A 16,232-nucleotide genomic window follows, 5' to 3' on the forward strand; every position below is an offset into this window, starting at 1 on the left:
TAATGAGGCAAAGCAACTCATGACATGCACCTGTCCTTAACTTCCAGAGGGAGGAACACCCTCTCATTTGCACTGCAGCAAAATTTTGGTTGTAGGTTTACATAGAGGTGCAGAGCTGTCTCCTTGCTAATTCAGCTTTAAAAAAATCACCTGATTTTGTGCTTGTCTCATACGTAGAAAGCATGGGTCCAAGCAGTTTTCCACTTGTCCCGGGCATGGGTCTGGGTAGTTTTGCCCTTTCCTTGCTGTCCTGTTGGGCTGTGTGTGTAATAAAGGGGAGCCACACTAGGGTGAAGGCGTCCTCTTTTATTTGTTCCTGTGCCAGTTTCAGTTTGTTGGTTAGCTTTTCTAGTAAGCATAGCTGTCAACCTTCCCTTTTTTTGCGGGAAATTCCCTTATTCCAGTGCCGTTTCCCGCTGCTTCCCACTGCTATCCCGGATTTTTAGATATCCCGTAGACTGTCCCTGGGACTGGTGAGGCTGCTGATCCCTTATTTTCAAATCTGAAAGTTGACAGCTATGTCTAGTAAGGCTGTTTCCCAGACAGTTTGGTACTAGTAGTCCATGTTCACTGCTGACAGATCCCTCCAGCATCTAGCTAGGGTGCTCTTGGCTGCTGAGAATAGGTGGCTTATGAGCTCTTTGTAGTGTGAGTGCACATGGCATGCTTAACTTAGGGCCAAATTCCAGTATTTTGGTGCTTTAAAAAAAATACAGCAGTGGAGGAGGGGCGATGGTAGAGTTTGGGATCACAGCAGGTAGGGATTAGGAATATAAACAGAGCCTTCTTGCTGTGGTCCTGATGAAGAAGACTCCACTGTACCTGCCAATTGCATTTAGAAGAAAGCTTGGCAAAGTTATTTGCTTGTATACTAGGGATGCACACATGTGCCTAAACCCATTCTGACATTTGTTCTCATCAGGTATTTTCCCTTCTGCCACACGTCTCTATTCTGTTTTGCTGCCCGGTGATGTGGAAATACACTTTATTTTTTACATGTATCGTAGCTCACAATGGGTGTATGTATCTATGCCATCAACAAATGCTTACGAATGAATTACTCTCCCCACAAAGTTAATGTATTAACAGAGGGGTAGCCCTGTTAGTCTTTTTCAGCAAAAGCAACAGATAGTCCTATGAAACCTTAAAGACGAAGTTAACGGGGGGGGGGGGGAGTGTAGAAAATAACTCTGTTATTATTCTATGTGTGATGGGGTGAGATCCTACCTTAGGACTGATACTAAGCTGGTAGCTGCAAGTGACCCTGTTATCGCTATAGGAAGAGGCAAGTCAAAATGTGTTTCTGCAAATTGATTTGACCGTGTCTGTGAAAATACGCACCTGCTAATCTGAGAAGCCGAGTATGTCATGAGCACAGGATTTCTCTGTGCTCATTGTGTACAGAAAGCAGATATGACAGACCAGGATTTAGAAATAACAGGATTAAAGAGGGGGGTACATTGTAATTTCCCGGGATTACCTTTCAAGTTTGCATATTGCTGGAATATGGGTAATATTCCTCAACACTTGTTTTGCTTCTTAAATGATGTGTAATAGAAAATGAAAACAGAATAATTTAATCCAGTTCGTTTAAAATAATACAGAAAGGCTGACCTCTGTCATTGAACTGCTATGCACATTGATGATTTTTATGAACTGGAAGCCAATTCCACCTTCCCACATTATCAAATAACCTCATCAAAAGTTAAAATACCCTCCTCCCAACCCCACCTAAATTTGCATTTAGATTGTTTGGTGCCAACGTTCTCAATAAGATACTTTTCAGCTCTGTCAAACAAAACCTGATTGTCATTTAGCACAGTGGCAGTCGATTTACATTTCCATTAACGTAGATCCCAGACAATTATCGGAGGAAATAAAAAAAAAGAAAAAGAATCTTATAAAAACCAGCTTTCTGTCTGCAGTTTTTATGGAGCCCGGGAGTCGATAAAGGGTCGCTCTTATCACCGTTGGCCCCAGGAATGGCCGTCACAAAGACGAGGCTCCTCTGAATGAAAGGAGTATCTAGAGGAGACACCGGTGATGATGCACAGGAAAGAAAGCTGAGCAGGTTGTCAGTCTGCAGGAGAACTGGGTAGGCAAACAGAGACAGGCTGAGAGAGGTTAGTCTAGGTCAAAGGGTGAGAGTGAAGGTCCTAAGGCAAGGAGCTGGAAGAGGCTCAGACTCAAGATTGGGTACACAGTGAGCAGGAGGCGGGGGTGATAAGACTTTATACCATATTGACCTGAATATAAGCCGGACCTGAATATAAGTCGCACCTTTAAAATTCAAAGGGGAAAGAAAGACAAAAAGACAATACCTGAATATAAGCCGCTCCCTTAAAATTCTGAAGGCACTCACACCTGTTCCATTTTACCGTATTTCTGTTTCAGCAGCGAATATTTGTAAGGTCGTGAATTTAAGCTGCACTTTTAACTTTTCATGGTCGGAATTTGGAAGAAAAAGATGAGGCTTATATTTAGGCCGATACGGAAAGTGTCATGAACATACATTTTCTGCCCTGGGAATTATTTATTAATTTAATTGCCTGCCCTTCACCAGCTGGCCTCAGGGTGGGATACCACAATTTAACATTCAGAACTAAAAACAAACCCACACAGTTAAAACATATTGCATTCACGGGAATAAGGTAGGTCTTGAAAACACATCATGAATGCACTGGTGTATGTGTTCAAATCACCTTCCTCACACTTCCGATGGTTTGTTTCCCCCAAGCAGGAGCTGCAAATCAATCTGTAAATATTCTGAAAATAATTTAAGGATCTAGATGGATGTCTGCAATGTGAAGAATGGGGGTTTCCCCTCAAACTGTTATCATGCACTGGCTTTCTTGCTAGTGTACAGATCATATATTTGACTTGGCACGGAGTAACCCAGCATTACCTCTGCCAGTTTTGCCATGTTGTAAAGAGCCGCTGAGGTCAGGAAGGGCTCATGGAACGGTGAAAAAACCACAAATGCCGGATCCTTTTTTCCAGGAAAGTTTAGAAATAGGCATGGCGTTCTTTTTTGAAAACAAACTGGAATGTTCCGAGAAAAAATAAAAAGACTTCAAGGCTCTCCAGTCCCTGGAAGCAAAGCTCTGCAAACTAACTGCATCCAGCTTCAGTTTTCTTGTTGCAGTCTCTGTGTGTAGTCTCTACACCATAGAGCCTCTTACTTTTCATACTGCTGTGTGACCTAGTTTCTCTCTCCAATGCATAACATTCCCAAGACATTTCCTAGAATAGACCCCCTAGGTCCAGACATGTGAAATGGCTGGTGTCTTGTAGTGAATCCTATGAAGTTGACAGTATCCCTTCACAGAGGCTGCTCTCGCAAATCGCACCAAGGGGAATTTTCCCGGTGTAAACACCTTCCTGAGCTATCCTATGGATGCTAAATGGAGCATTGATGGTGGCCCTAGGATGTCAGTCTAATCCTCGGGAACAATTTTAACAGGCTGATACTGATGGGGCTCAGGCCAGATGTGCAGAGAAATGAATAGAATTTAAAAGATAGGCATTCATAAATATGCCTTATGTGCACCATTCAAATAAATCTGGAAAGAAATTGGGGAGGAAAGAGATCTCGGCGGTAGAGCCACATGATTTGCATGCAACACGTTCTAGGTTCAGTCCCTAGGCATCTCCAGTTCCAAGGATCAGACAGCAGGTGATGGTTGCATTTGTGTAGATTAAGAGGTCAATGCCATGATTTGAACAAGTAAACTTCAAGAGCAATGAGGCCAAAGTATTACAGAATGCAACCCTTTGCAAGAAAATTTGGGTGTGGATTTTTTTTTGCGGCTTACATTTGGAATAACTGGATCAAGTTCACATATAGCACCAAGTCATGATTTGGTGCTACATAGCTGAGCACTGGGCTCATATACTTTTGCTTCCTCTCTCTCCTCCTGCCTCTTAATTTGTGACTTGCTGGTTTGCAGCAAAGCATGATTTTGCCAGTACATCCAAACTGGAAAACTCTGCAGGTTGGACCAAAACATTTTGCTGCCTGAGGTAAAGGACAAGATCATGCCTCCTCCCATTACATCCTCAAAGTCTGTCCTGACTGGTAGTTGAATCTTACTTCAACACTGGTAACAAGGCAGCATGTCACTGCATCTGAGGGCAGCAGACTAGCTTAAGAGGCGCAAGACAGACCAGGCAGCACACTTGGCTTGTCTACTTCTCACTCATTAGCATTTATCACCTGAGGTGGTGGCTTCATTCTGCCTAATGGTAGAGCCGTTCCTGAACCTATGGCTTGGGTTTGCCCTGAAAACAAAGATCACACCAGGGTTTGAATCGGATTTACAACCTTGGTTTGATTATGCAAACCATAATTTGCTGGTTCTGATGTAATGGCAAACAATGGTTTGCCACAAATCAGGAATGCAACTGAGGAGCATGTGAACAAAAATCCTGGCCCTGTATTACCATAGAATGATTTGGTGCTTCATGCATGACAGGCTGACCCATTGGGCCTTTGACTCTTATTTTTTCAATCTCTATTGCTCTCCATTCAATTTAAAAAAGAACCACACGTATTCATTTGGGTTACATTAATGGTTATTTTATTTAAAGGATGAGAAACACAGTAACTGCAGTTCGCTTGTACTCATAATAACCATTGATGTTTTTTCAAAATTGTATGTTAACATCCATGTGTAACAAAAACCATTTTTTTCCTGAACTGTGCAAAGTACAAAGGGTTTGTTCAGTTAGCAGAAACCTTCTCCAGTACAACAAACCTGGCATTTTACAAAACAAGGCTGCCAGGACAATTCTGTTCATTTGCTGTCTTAGGAAACGCACACATGCGTGTGCACACACTCCCCCCTCCCTCCCCATGCTTCCTGTCCTTTGAATGCCGTTTATCAACATGGACCACCGGAAGAGCTAATACTTTCCACACAGAGGTCACTATCCAGAATCCCTGCCTTGTCTTTTGCATTCTGTGTTTGTGCTACATATGTGAAACTGATCCACTACTACAGGAGACTGCTCCAAGCTACCATGATAGATGAGAACTAAGATCTGTTGTTCAAATGTTGTTGGAGCTTCAAACAGTCAAAGAAACACTTACCTCAGAGGAAATTCGAGGGATGGGTTTTTAAGCATCAAATGCTGGGATCGGAGTGAATGTGGGGGCACCAGTGGTGGAGCTTCATGCTCCAGCACGGGGTGTGTGTGGAGAGCAGGCGGGGGCGTGGCTGGCGTGCACCCCAGGGGCGTGGTGTGCTGCCTGAGGGGGCATAGTACCCTACGTGGGCAGGGGGGCAGCTGCGATGGCACCCCACTGGGATCGTGCTGCTGGGGGCAGTGCGCTCTCCCTGCCCTCCTCTTCCTCCGCCAGTGGGTGGCACAACCTTTAAAAATACTGAATTCAGAAAAGATGTGTTTGCAAAGTGTTGCGTTTTGTCCTAGTGGAGTTTGTGGAATATGGATTAACACCTTCATACAGAGATGTGCAAAAGCTTTTTGGCAAAACAACAGTGGCTATAATATCCCTGCCAAAGGGTGATGATTCCTTGGTGCTGTTGTTGTGTGAATGGCTGGCTGAATACACTGTGCAAGAGCTAAGATACTTCGCTGCTCTATATTCTGAGCACAGCAAAGAAACCAATTCTAGATAAGGGGTGGCCTTGTTTATCAAAGAACAAGCAACTTTAGGTGCATGCATGGACATCTGTGTGCCTAGGAAGATTTGCGCCTTTTTTCTTTGAACAGCAACCCTACCCCAATAAATTGCCTTTGATGCTCCCCTTGGTTTCAAAAGTGGTTTACCATACAGCACTAGGCAGGGAGATTTGTTCAGGAAACATCTCTGAAGCCGCCTTAGATACGTGGAACTAGTTGTGTGGTTATTTGAATCCTGGCCTTTCATCTACAGCTGAAGTACACAATGCTCACATCTGACTTACTCGTGCAAAACTCTTTTGACACTATGTAAGAGAGGCTGTCAAGGGACGCAGGTGGTGCTGTGGGTTAAAGCCTTAGTGCCTAGGACTTGCCGATCGAAAGGTCGGCGGTTCGAATCCGTGCGGCGGGGTGCGCTCCCGCTGCTCGGTCCCAGCGCCTGCCAACCTAGCAGTTCGAAAGCACCTCCGGGTGCAAGTAGATAAATAGGGACCGCTTACCAGCGGGAAGGTAAACGGCGTTTCCGTGTGCGGCTCTGGCTCGCCAGATGCAGCTTTGTCACGCTGGCCACGTGACCCGGAAGTGTCTCCGGACAGCGCTGGCCCCTGGCCTCTTAAGTGAGATGGGCGCACAACCCCAGAGTCTGTCAAGACTGGCCTGTACGGGCAGGGGTACCTTTACCTTTACCTTAAGAGAGGCTGTCACAACTATGGCAAACAGCCACCATTTTTGGTCCACTGTAGAGAGTCTTCAGTATTAAGCATATAATTATGTGCACTGTGCTGAACTGTTTGAGATTTATTTATTTATTTATTAAAAAACCATGTATCTTAGGAAGTGGGAGAACGCAATGTCTTTAATCCCTGTTTACTTGTGAGAGGAATGTTTCCTTGCTCAAACTAAGGAAGCACCAACATGGATTTGGTCCAGACAATTGGTTGCAATAATTCCAAAGCAAATCAGAAGAGAAACCATCTTCCTCTGCCCATTCCCTTCCATCTTTTCTCAGTTCTGAATACAGATGCTGGTGAAGAAAATACTCCATCACCCTTTTACTTCCCCCAGGGGGGAAAATGACACTTTACATTGCCGGCCACAGATATTCTCACACTTGAAGTCAAAAGTCACAGTTGACCAGGGCATGCTACAGCTATATTTAAGGGTAACAGACACATCACACGCTAACACATGTAAAAGTACTGTAGTTCATTTTTTAAAAACCAGCAAAGCCACTTCCGAGATTTCGAGCAATGAAGTGGCAGAGAAGGGAGCACCCATCCCATCCTTATGCCGTCCACTGTATTCCCTCTCCAAATCACATTCCCAAGCAGCTCTTCCCTGAATGTGTCAAAGATGCATGCAAAAACACGGTTGGAATCCTGTATTGGGTAGGGAGCCATTGGGAACAAAACATCAGGCAGGGGAAGGGTTAAGTTGCACACCCTACCTATTTCCTCCCTCTAACTGCCCCTCCTGAAACAGCTAGTTTTGCTTTATTTCATTTTTTTTAATAAACAAATGGCATCATGGCACTCTTACATGTTTTAGTGTGCAATACACAGTTTGCCCTCCCCCCCCCCCGAGTATTTTGAAGTTTAAGGTGGAACTTAAGCACGTACCCAAACATCTTCTAGGGAAAACAAAATTTAAAAGTGTTAAGATTTGCCTTGATTGTGTCATTTGTTTTTAAATGATGAGAAGAGGTAGATGGGAAGGAGGGAACAGAATGGGCTGGCCAAAGTGTGCGCTTCAGGACAATTCATGAGAAGGCTGACTCTGGCCAGACCAGTGCCTAAATTACTCCCATCTACAGGAGAGACAAGAAGGGCAGATCCTGGTGTGTGTGTGTGTGTGTGTGTGTGTGTGTGTGTGTGTTGGGGGTATAATCGAAACGGGCTTGAGAGACGAGTGACAGCTGGAAATAAGGGCATGCCGATATCCTCAGGTAAACTCCCCTTTGGGGAAGGCACAGGTGAGCCTTAGTCTCCTGTAGAACTGGGGGTCTCCCCTGGCCCACCCTCAAGCCCCTCCAAGTTTGGTAGCAGTGGCAAAAGAAACAACCATAAAAGTTGACACAGCCCTGGCAGGGGTTGGAGAGGTTTAGTAAGGCATGAGGCCCAGCGAATCTGACAGGGACGCAAATTGGCTCCCTGTCCAGTCATCAGAAGGATGATTTGATGAGCAGGAAGGTGGCAATGCCTCCCTTGTCAGCTGATCTGCTGTGGGAGGGGGCAGTGTGCCCGTGTGAGAGTGTGGGGGGCCACACCACTGACCTGTGGGTGCCACAGGGCTGGCTGAGGGCGATTCCAATCTTTGAGCCAAATAAGTTTAGGCATGTCTGCTCTAGGGTAGCTCTAGCTAAAGCTAGACGTTCTACCTAGAGTATCCCACAGAAGATGGAAAGTAACCTGAGTAACAGCTGAAATGTTTTTGAACTCACTTGTACTACTTCCACATACCCTCTTTTTAATCTTTGTGTGCCCTGGCGAATGAAATACATGTTGTTTGTATTGTTGTACCAGCTTTTCTATATATACGAGATTATCTGAATATTTCCATCAATGAATATGGCTTCCTAGAATATAGCTAGCACCCCATAATTATTTGTGTATGAGTATCTGCCCTCAGAGCTGGTGTCATCAGAAATGGGTCTTATCTATCCAAGTAACTGATGATTGTTCCAGCAAGTTTTAGGACTGGGCTGTTAGTCTGACATGTTAAAATTAAGAGAGTAAAAAAACATTACCCTACATTTTGAAGGAGCAACGGGCTATGTCTCTTGATTTCTGCCCATATCTTAGAATTTGAAGAGCGTAGCTTATGCAGGACAAAGTAATACATTACAACAATGGGAAGATTTGGGGTGGTGTTTCCAGTATACACTGCCTGAATTAAACCGAGCAAAAGACATTGCTAAAAATATCCTTCTGTCTCTTTGACAATTTTTTTTAACAGATGTCACCAACTGATTTATAACAGGTTTATTTTCTTGCTTCCTATTTATTGCACCTTTAAGTTCTTGGTTGCCGGAAGCGTCTATTGCCTGAATATTTTATTATTATGTAGCTTGACCCAGGTTAGAAAACCAAACACTGTTCAGAACTATACATTTCTACAGAAACAAATCACATTTTGATAGTGGTAATTACAGCCATCTTCTCTCTGATGTTCAGAGACAGAAATAAGAATTCCAGCGTTCTGTGCTTGCGGGAACCTGCAGTGTTCTTTTTATTGCCATGTAGAAGTCAATTAAAATGAATCCTCCTGGAAAAGCTCCCAAATCTCCAGTAATTATCGCTGTCTAGACAGCGTACTATGCTTTGAAGAGGCTTCCGACACAATATATTTGTGTGTAAGGAACAGGCCACTGTATATTTAAGTGATTCTTAAGATTCCGACTCCACGCTCCCTCCTTTGGTTGCACGGAGCAAGCAATAGAAAGGTTTTGATCTTTAGGAGCCTGACATTAGCGACAATAAAGGATACAAAAATACACATAGGAGTATCTTCTAATACAACAGATGATAAATGAATGTGTAGGTATCTGAGCTAACCAATGGAATTTCATTCAGTCAATGAATAATGGGTTGAATCCAAAGGTGCCCTTCTGGGTGTGGAGTGGGGCTTCCTCTCACAGCACAGCTGTTTTACAGCTCATGCAATAGCCTTGCATAAATCCACAGATGTTCTCCTGCAGTTGAAAGCACGAGTGCTGCTGTGGAGCATGCCTATTATAGCACTGTGTGATCTCTTTCGTAAGGGTTTGCTGAATGCCACTAGCAAGCTGTTTCCCTTCCACCCATGCGTCTTTGGATCAAATTCAATCGCTTTGCCTATTTGCCATCTCTTACTTCTTCTTCTTTTTGTCACACTCCATAGCAGTTGCTGACCAGAATCCAGAGATTTGCTTTTCACAAGCAGATCAAGGTAATATTCCTTGTGAAACCAGCTCACGCGAGGTGCATTCAGAGTACACTTTCCCCGTGCGTAAGCCTGTTTCACGAAGCTACTTGTACGCATAGCTTGTGCAAAGCCTTCCACATAGAGCAGGGGCCCCCAAATGTCCCCCCATGGACAATTTGAAATTGCTAGGGGCTACTTGACGGTTTCTCTGCCTGTTGTAGCAATTGCAGTGCTGTATGATTTTTTTAATTGCATTGTTATTGCTTCTTTTATTTTGTATTACAATTTGAGTTCCACAGAATATAAGACATAAGAGCAATAAAATACAATTAAAAATAAATATGTCTATTGGATGCAATGGATATGGGATCTCCCATCTTCATCCATAGACACGTGCTGGACCAACTGAATGAAACTCATGGAGCACAGGTAGTATATACAGTGGTACCTTGGGTTACATACGCTTCAGGTTACATACGCTTCAGGTTACAGACTCCGCTAACCCAGAAATAGTGCTTCAGGTTAAGAACTTTGCTTCAGGATGAGAACAAAAATTGTGCTTTGGTGGCGCAGCAGCAGTGGGAGGCCCCATTAGCTAAAGTTAAGGTTAAGAACAGTTTCAGGTTAATAATGGACCTCCGGAACGAATTAAGTACTTAACCCGAGGTACCACTGTAGACCAGTTTGGGAACTCCTGATGCAGAGAGTTTCACAAGGATTTCTTCTGCTTGTGGTCCTATCTGTATCCTGGCCCCAGTTGCTTCAATGTCAGTAGCAAGTATGGCAACAGTAACATCTTTTGCATACTTGAGAACAATTTTTTAATTTGATATGCCAAATCAAGTATTTCTTAACTGGGTTTTTAAATGAAAAGTAGCGCCATTATGTATGCGAAGTAGGACTTTCCTTATCTATATGGAGTTTGCAATGTATAACATTTCTTGCATTAGAAAAGTATATTGTATAAAAGCTCTCTTATCTGAAATACATTAAAGCAACAATCAAAATTAAAATGCTGCAAAGGAAAGAAAAAGTAACGGCTAACCAAAACGTCATGTAGTTGATGATAGTCAGTCCAGCATATCAGATTGTTGGCTCTTCGTATGAAATCTTTGATGCGCTATTAAGCTAACTACAGGAGATGCAGTGACAAGAGAAAAAGTCTCAATGTGGTGTCCACACTGCTCGACGTGACTTGGCCATGCAGTCCATTGTCACACATAGGATTTGGCTTTCAGAATGGGTTGGGAAGTCGTGGGAAAATGCACTTTTCCAGTGTTGACTCACCTGACACTGGGAACGCTACTCTCAATATTTTTCTGGGGGTGCACGGTGTATGAAAAGGCCCTGACTAGTATTCTTAAGCAGAATATTTTGAGGTATCTATTAGAAAGGAATGCTGGCAATGTTTTGGACTCCCAAATTCTGTCTAGCCGAACAATGTGCAGATTTCAGCGGGTTGCGTTCCGTCCATGAGCTTCCTTTACCCCCACCTGGGAAAACAGACAAGTTCAAGAGTCCCCCTTGCACTCCTCTTGAAACTCAAGTCCCTCTTGCATAGGCCAGTAATAAGAACACTGCAGCTCAGACAAATAAATTACAGCAATATAACAAGTTTCTTAATTCCCCCCCTCTTTTTTTTAAAACATACTTTATCATTTACACAAAGTGTGGCGGCTGGACTTTAGCTTAAGTTACAACCCGAATGTGTGTCCTCTCAGTCTTCGACTCCGAGTGGAAGGCACGACTACAGCAATTCTGCTTGTATGTACCGTACGTGGGTTTGAAAGCACAGCGAGAGACCTCATCTCCTGGGCTGAATATCAAAGAGCCTGCGGAGTCTTTGGAAATAATAATAATTACAGTTCTTGTTATGGCAGTGGATATTAGGAAAGTTTCCCTTCGCTCTTTCTTTCTTTTTTTTTGTGCTATGGAATTTCCTGTGAAAGGTCCTTCGAGTCCAAAAAGCGTGGAGCTGAAGCCCTCAGAAGCTCTCCACAAAGCTCCCAGGAAAGAGGCCTGACCTGCCGTTTCTCTGCAAAGTCCCTTTGTACCAACCGTCCTCCCTTTTCTTGTGGACAAACACGATGTCGCCTTCTTTCAGTTCAATCTCGGCTTCGCTTTGTGGGGGATAGGGGACCACAACACGATACCTTTAAGAGACAGAAGGGTAGACCTTATTGCAGGTGGTGGTTCATATACTCTACTTCTCTGTGGAAGGGTCAGAGATCTACATCTGGAACCAGCAACCGCATAGGTTGGCTGGGAATGATGATGTGGAAAGCTCCCACGCCAGAAACTCTTACACAATGCATATATTTATGTCAGTTTTATCAATAAGCTGTCAAAAGTTACTGGGCTGCAGAATGCTTTACCAGCCTCTGGGGTGGTAACAGAAAAAGGACAGGGAGGCACGTCCCTCCTTCAGCAGCCTGCTGCATTTTACTTATTTAGCATTTACGTTTATTTTTGCCCCATAACATAGCTATCTGGATGCAGCTCAGAGACCATCTTCGCTCCAGCAGCCTGCTTAGTTTCTTGCTCACAGGCTTGCATAGAATTCCTGGTCATCTGTAGCTGCCAGGCAAATACACAAGCTGATTTATTGAGAGAGTATCTCTACCTTGCTTTTCAGCTAAGAGGATATATTTAAAAAGTCACTGGCTTCTTTTGTTTATTATACTTGCATTTCGCTGTTCCTTTAGCGGAGTGGCTGCCAGCATCTGATCATGGATCAGATGCATGACCGTTCACTAACAGTGTAACATCATCGGTTAAGCATAGGAGGGGTCACCATAACACTGTTGAGCATCATATTGTTATCTGAAATGCCTGGAGAAAAGCTGTGTATTTTGACATGATTGCAGAACTGTGTAGAATATAGCGCTCATGAGTCGGGACATAAGGAGGCAGTTGTCTTGTATTTGTTGCAAGCAGCCCTGTTTCTGTTCCGCTGCAGTTCACTTTCTGCCGAAAATGTTATTTGTCATGCTGTCTGCTGTGGTGAAATTATGTAATTTGTGCAATTAATGGCACAAATTACATTGTCATTAAATTATTCCACCCCATTCATTTCATTGTGAAGGAAACTATGCAAATGGGGAACACACACACACACACACACACACACACACACACACACACACACTCTTACATATAATTTGCAGATACCAACAGTGAATACCAGTTGTATTTACTGGATTGATTTCTGTTCTGGACACGGGAAGAATAAGCAAACATTGGCAATTGCTGCTCTCATTTCCATTTTTGACAGAATTCTCCAACATCCCTGCTTATGAGCGATCCAAAATAAGCTGGTCATCTTTCCCCCTCACCAGTAAATCAGGCTGTCACTTCCTCCGGGTGTGCCAGTGCAAGTAATAGGGTTTGAAATGTGGACTACTGGCTAGCTGTGGAGAAAGTCTATCATACTGCCATGGGCAGTTCTGCTACACTTTGCAAAGCACTGCCAATCTCAGCCATTTTGCAAATGAATGTTCACATTATTTTAGACATGCTGCTTCAGTGCTGACTAATTGCATTATTCAATTAGAGTAATTTTAGCTAAAATGATCCCAGGTTTCAAATCTTGCAACTGCGTATGGATGTGCATAATGGAATAAGCAAAATAGGGCAGAGTTTGTTGGACCCCATCTTCCTGGTGAATGGAAATGCAACATTTTATTTTACTTCAAATTGTTCAAATTTAGGTGCATTGTAGTGGCAGAAGCATTCCGCATCTGTTCAAACTGTCCAACTGCAATTCAAAGCAGATGTGGAAAACCAGAGCTCATAACACAATAAATTGGTGTCTTCCCCCACCCCAATTTACAAATGGCAAAACTCTAAAGGGCTACATAGTATCTAAAGGGATACTATGTGTACATAGTGGCGCTGTGGGTTAAACCACAGAGCCTAGGACTTGCCGATCAGAAGGTCGGCGGTTAGAATTCCTGCAACGGGGTGAGCTCCCGTTGCTCGGTCCCTGCTCCTGCCAACCTAGCAGTTTGAAAGCACGTCAAAGTGCAAGTAGATATATAGGTACTGCTCCGGCGGGAAGGTAAATGGCGTTTCCGTGCGCTGCTCTGGTTCGCCAGAAGCGGCTCAGTCATGCTGGCCACATGACCCGGAAGCTGTACGCCGGCTCCCTCAGCCAATAAAGCGAGATGAGTCGGACACAATTGGACCTAATGGTCAGGGGTCCCTTTACCTTTACCTTATGTGTACATAGGCACATAGGGATTTGCTATCTGCCAAAACGTTTTCACATATTTGAATTTTTTTGCAAAAGATAACACAAATGGCGGGTCTTGGGTGTCCTGCTCCATTGATCAGCCAGACCAGGCAAATACAGTGTTATAAGGACCAGGAATATTAAGCATATAACAGCACTTCCTAGGCATTTCCTGACAGCTCTCGCAGTGATGAAACTGGATTATCTCAGTTGTGCTGATTACAGCGGTTATATGTTTAGGCAAACAGCACTGGAAGGAAGCAGGTGTTAAGAAAATAGAATTGGAATAAATTCAGGCTAGAATGTGCTACAGTGAAGGAAAATTCGAGCCATTCCCTCCCTGGGCTTCATTATCTGATTAGTTTCATACACAATACCTAACAAAATGCACAGTCGGCTCTGAATTCTACTCCAAGCTGCAAACAATTAATCAGTGTGATTAATTCCTCTACCTTTTATTGCAATTAAAATTTAGCCCATTAATAGGTAGGAATGACAACAAGCAATGACCCCCAAGGCTTAGGAAGCGCCACAAAATGCACTGCAGTAATTAACAATTGTTTTCCTTCTTGCAAGGAGTGTTAGGTAGCTTCTTGCAATGGCTGGGTCAGGCATAGGCAAACTTGGCCCTCCAGCTGTTTTGCGACTACAATTCCCATCATCCCTGACCACCGGTCCTGCTAGCTAGGGATGATGGGAGTTGTAGTCCCAAAACATCTGGAGGGCTGAGTTTGCCTATGCCTGGGCTAGGTGGTGGTGGGCACAAAATGCGAGGCTCAGGGTACAAAACAAGTAAAAAATACTAGCATCAGTTTGGAGGGGATTCCAATTTTGGGGGTTCACATTTAATGAAGCTGTGCCTGCTGTGTTTTATTAGAGTTGCCTAACTCTCCCATATTTTATATATTTGTGGGTGTCAAGCCACAAGTGCTGCATAAAATATGAATCTGTTCATCTGAACCCACTCATGCACTTTACTTCATCTATAGAACTGAACAAATTATGTATACAGTAAAATACAAACAAGCAAACATGTTGAGTGTGGAGATGAAAACGTCACTGTGTTGCCAGATGTGAAATGCAGCTTCACACATGTATTTTATTTTATTTTTAAAATTGTACTACTGAGCACTTGGGTGACTTAATGAGCACAAATGGATGTGGAATGAACTTCTAGACAAGTGTTTAATGTAGCTGCTCAAATGATCCAGGGCTAGACATTATCCTTCCTAGTGTGCAAAGGTAATTAATATTCCTCATTTATAGGCATAAAGAACCATATGATCAGTTAAGGGGGGGTGCAGATAAACCAGTGATATGGAAGTTAATTCATAAATCAATTAGAAAACCTTGCCTGCTGAGTATAATTAAGCTTATTTCAATTAGAGGTTATTCTCGGATTTAAGACTCGGGGAATCAAAACGCCTGAAAATCAGGATCTGAATTCTCAGCCACTACAAAGTACAATTAGCACTATCTGTAATGTTTTAAGAGGCCCATCTGTATAACTCCATTTGCAGCTTATTGTGCAAACAATGAGAACACAGGCTGGCCGCCTGGCTCTGTGCATTTTCCATTCCACAGCTTCACAATCCTGCCCTTGCTTAACTTCCATTCTTGGGGCTAAGAGCGTAGCAGTATTTTTATCATGCCTGGTTAGAAGAAAAAATGTAAATTAATAGTAAGGCTAAGTTTTCTGGGTTTTGGTGGAAATACAACAGTTGGCGTCATAGAGCAGGCTTCAATGCTTTCAAGTCTGGGCAATGTTCCTACTGACTTGTTCTACCAGTAGCCAAATAAAACAGCCTTGCTACTAAATCTGCTAGCCCTCATGCCCAGACATTCTGACGTGAATTATGACACACAGAGAGAACCAATTTTTTTGTAAAATGGAAACAATTCTTATTTCCCACATATGCTTGGTTATTTAGAAGTCTGCTATAGGGTGGGGTTTTTTTCATGATCTCTGAGGGTTGAAAACTGAGTCTTTGCACTTAATAATGTGCATGCTTTTTAAAAATGCTAATAGCAGCCCTGGGAGTGGGGAGTGGCTAATTGGAATCACAGCAGGCAGGGAGTTAATGAAGTTATTGAATTTATTAATTACTTCTCATAATAGAATGTCGCAATGTGGTGTACAAGTATAAAATACAGGGATGCAATAAAAATATAGGTAAAGGTAAAGGGACCCCTGACCATTAGGTCCAGTTGTGGCCGACTCTGGAGTTGCGGTGCTCATCTCGCTTTATTGGCCGAGGGAGCCGGCGTACAGCTTCCGGGTCATGTGGCCAGCATGACTAAGCCGCTTCTGGCGAACCAGAGCAGCGCACGGAAACGCCATTTACCTTCCTGCCGGAGCGGTACTACTTGCACTTTGATGTGCTTTCGAACTGCTAGGTTGGCAGGAGAAGGGACCGAGCAATGGGAGCTCACCCTGTCACGGGGATTC

At 43.5% G+C, this 16,232-nt stretch overlaps 1 protein-coding gene and 2 long non-coding RNA genes across 5 annotated transcripts in view; 2 read left to right on the top strand and 1 right to left on the bottom strand.

Annotated features, from left to right (window-relative positions):
• The first annotated feature begins 248 nt into the window (after nucleotides 1-248).
• The window catches only part of LOC310843133, a 36,650-nt gene continuing 20,666 nt past the window's right edge, over nucleotides 249-16,232 (top strand). Inside the window, exon 1 of the long non-coding RNA XR_014563516.1 lies at nucleotides 249-2,123. This is a non-coding gene — a long non-coding RNA (uncharacterized lncRNA). The remainder of the gene's footprint in view (nucleotides 2,124-16,232) is intronic.
• LOC310843129 lies at nucleotides 4,535-11,635 on the top strand. 2 transcript variants are annotated; one of them, XR_014563510.1, is made up of 3 exons: nucleotides 4,563-5,964; nucleotides 6,344-9,993; nucleotides 10,228-11,635. It is a non-coding gene; the product is annotated as an uncharacterized lncRNA (long non-coding RNA). The 2 variants fall into 2 exon arrangements; XR_014563509.1 differs by lacking the exon at nucleotides 10,228-11,635 and having other exon boundaries at nucleotides 4,535-5,964; nucleotides 6,344-7,153.
• Nucleotides 6,464-16,232, bottom strand: part of SH3RF3 (SH3 domain containing ring finger 3) — a 208,090-nt gene continuing 198,321 nt past the window's right edge. For both annotated transcript variants that reach the window (XM_083735501.1, XM_083735500.1), the window contains one exon: nucleotides 6,464-11,702. In XM_083735501.1, coding sequence (XP_083591627.1) covers nucleotides 11,534-11,702 — 169 coding nt within the window. In that variant the 3' untranslated portion in view covers nucleotides 6,464-11,533. The remainder of the gene's footprint in view (nucleotides 11,703-16,232) is intronic.

The sequence above is a fragment of the Podarcis gaigeae genome, assembly GCF_964106915.1.
Source record: "Podarcis gaigeae genome assembly, chromosome: 4".
NCBI classification, from domain to species: domain Eukaryota; kingdom Metazoa; phylum Chordata; class Lepidosauria; order Squamata; family Lacertidae; genus Podarcis; species Podarcis gaigeae.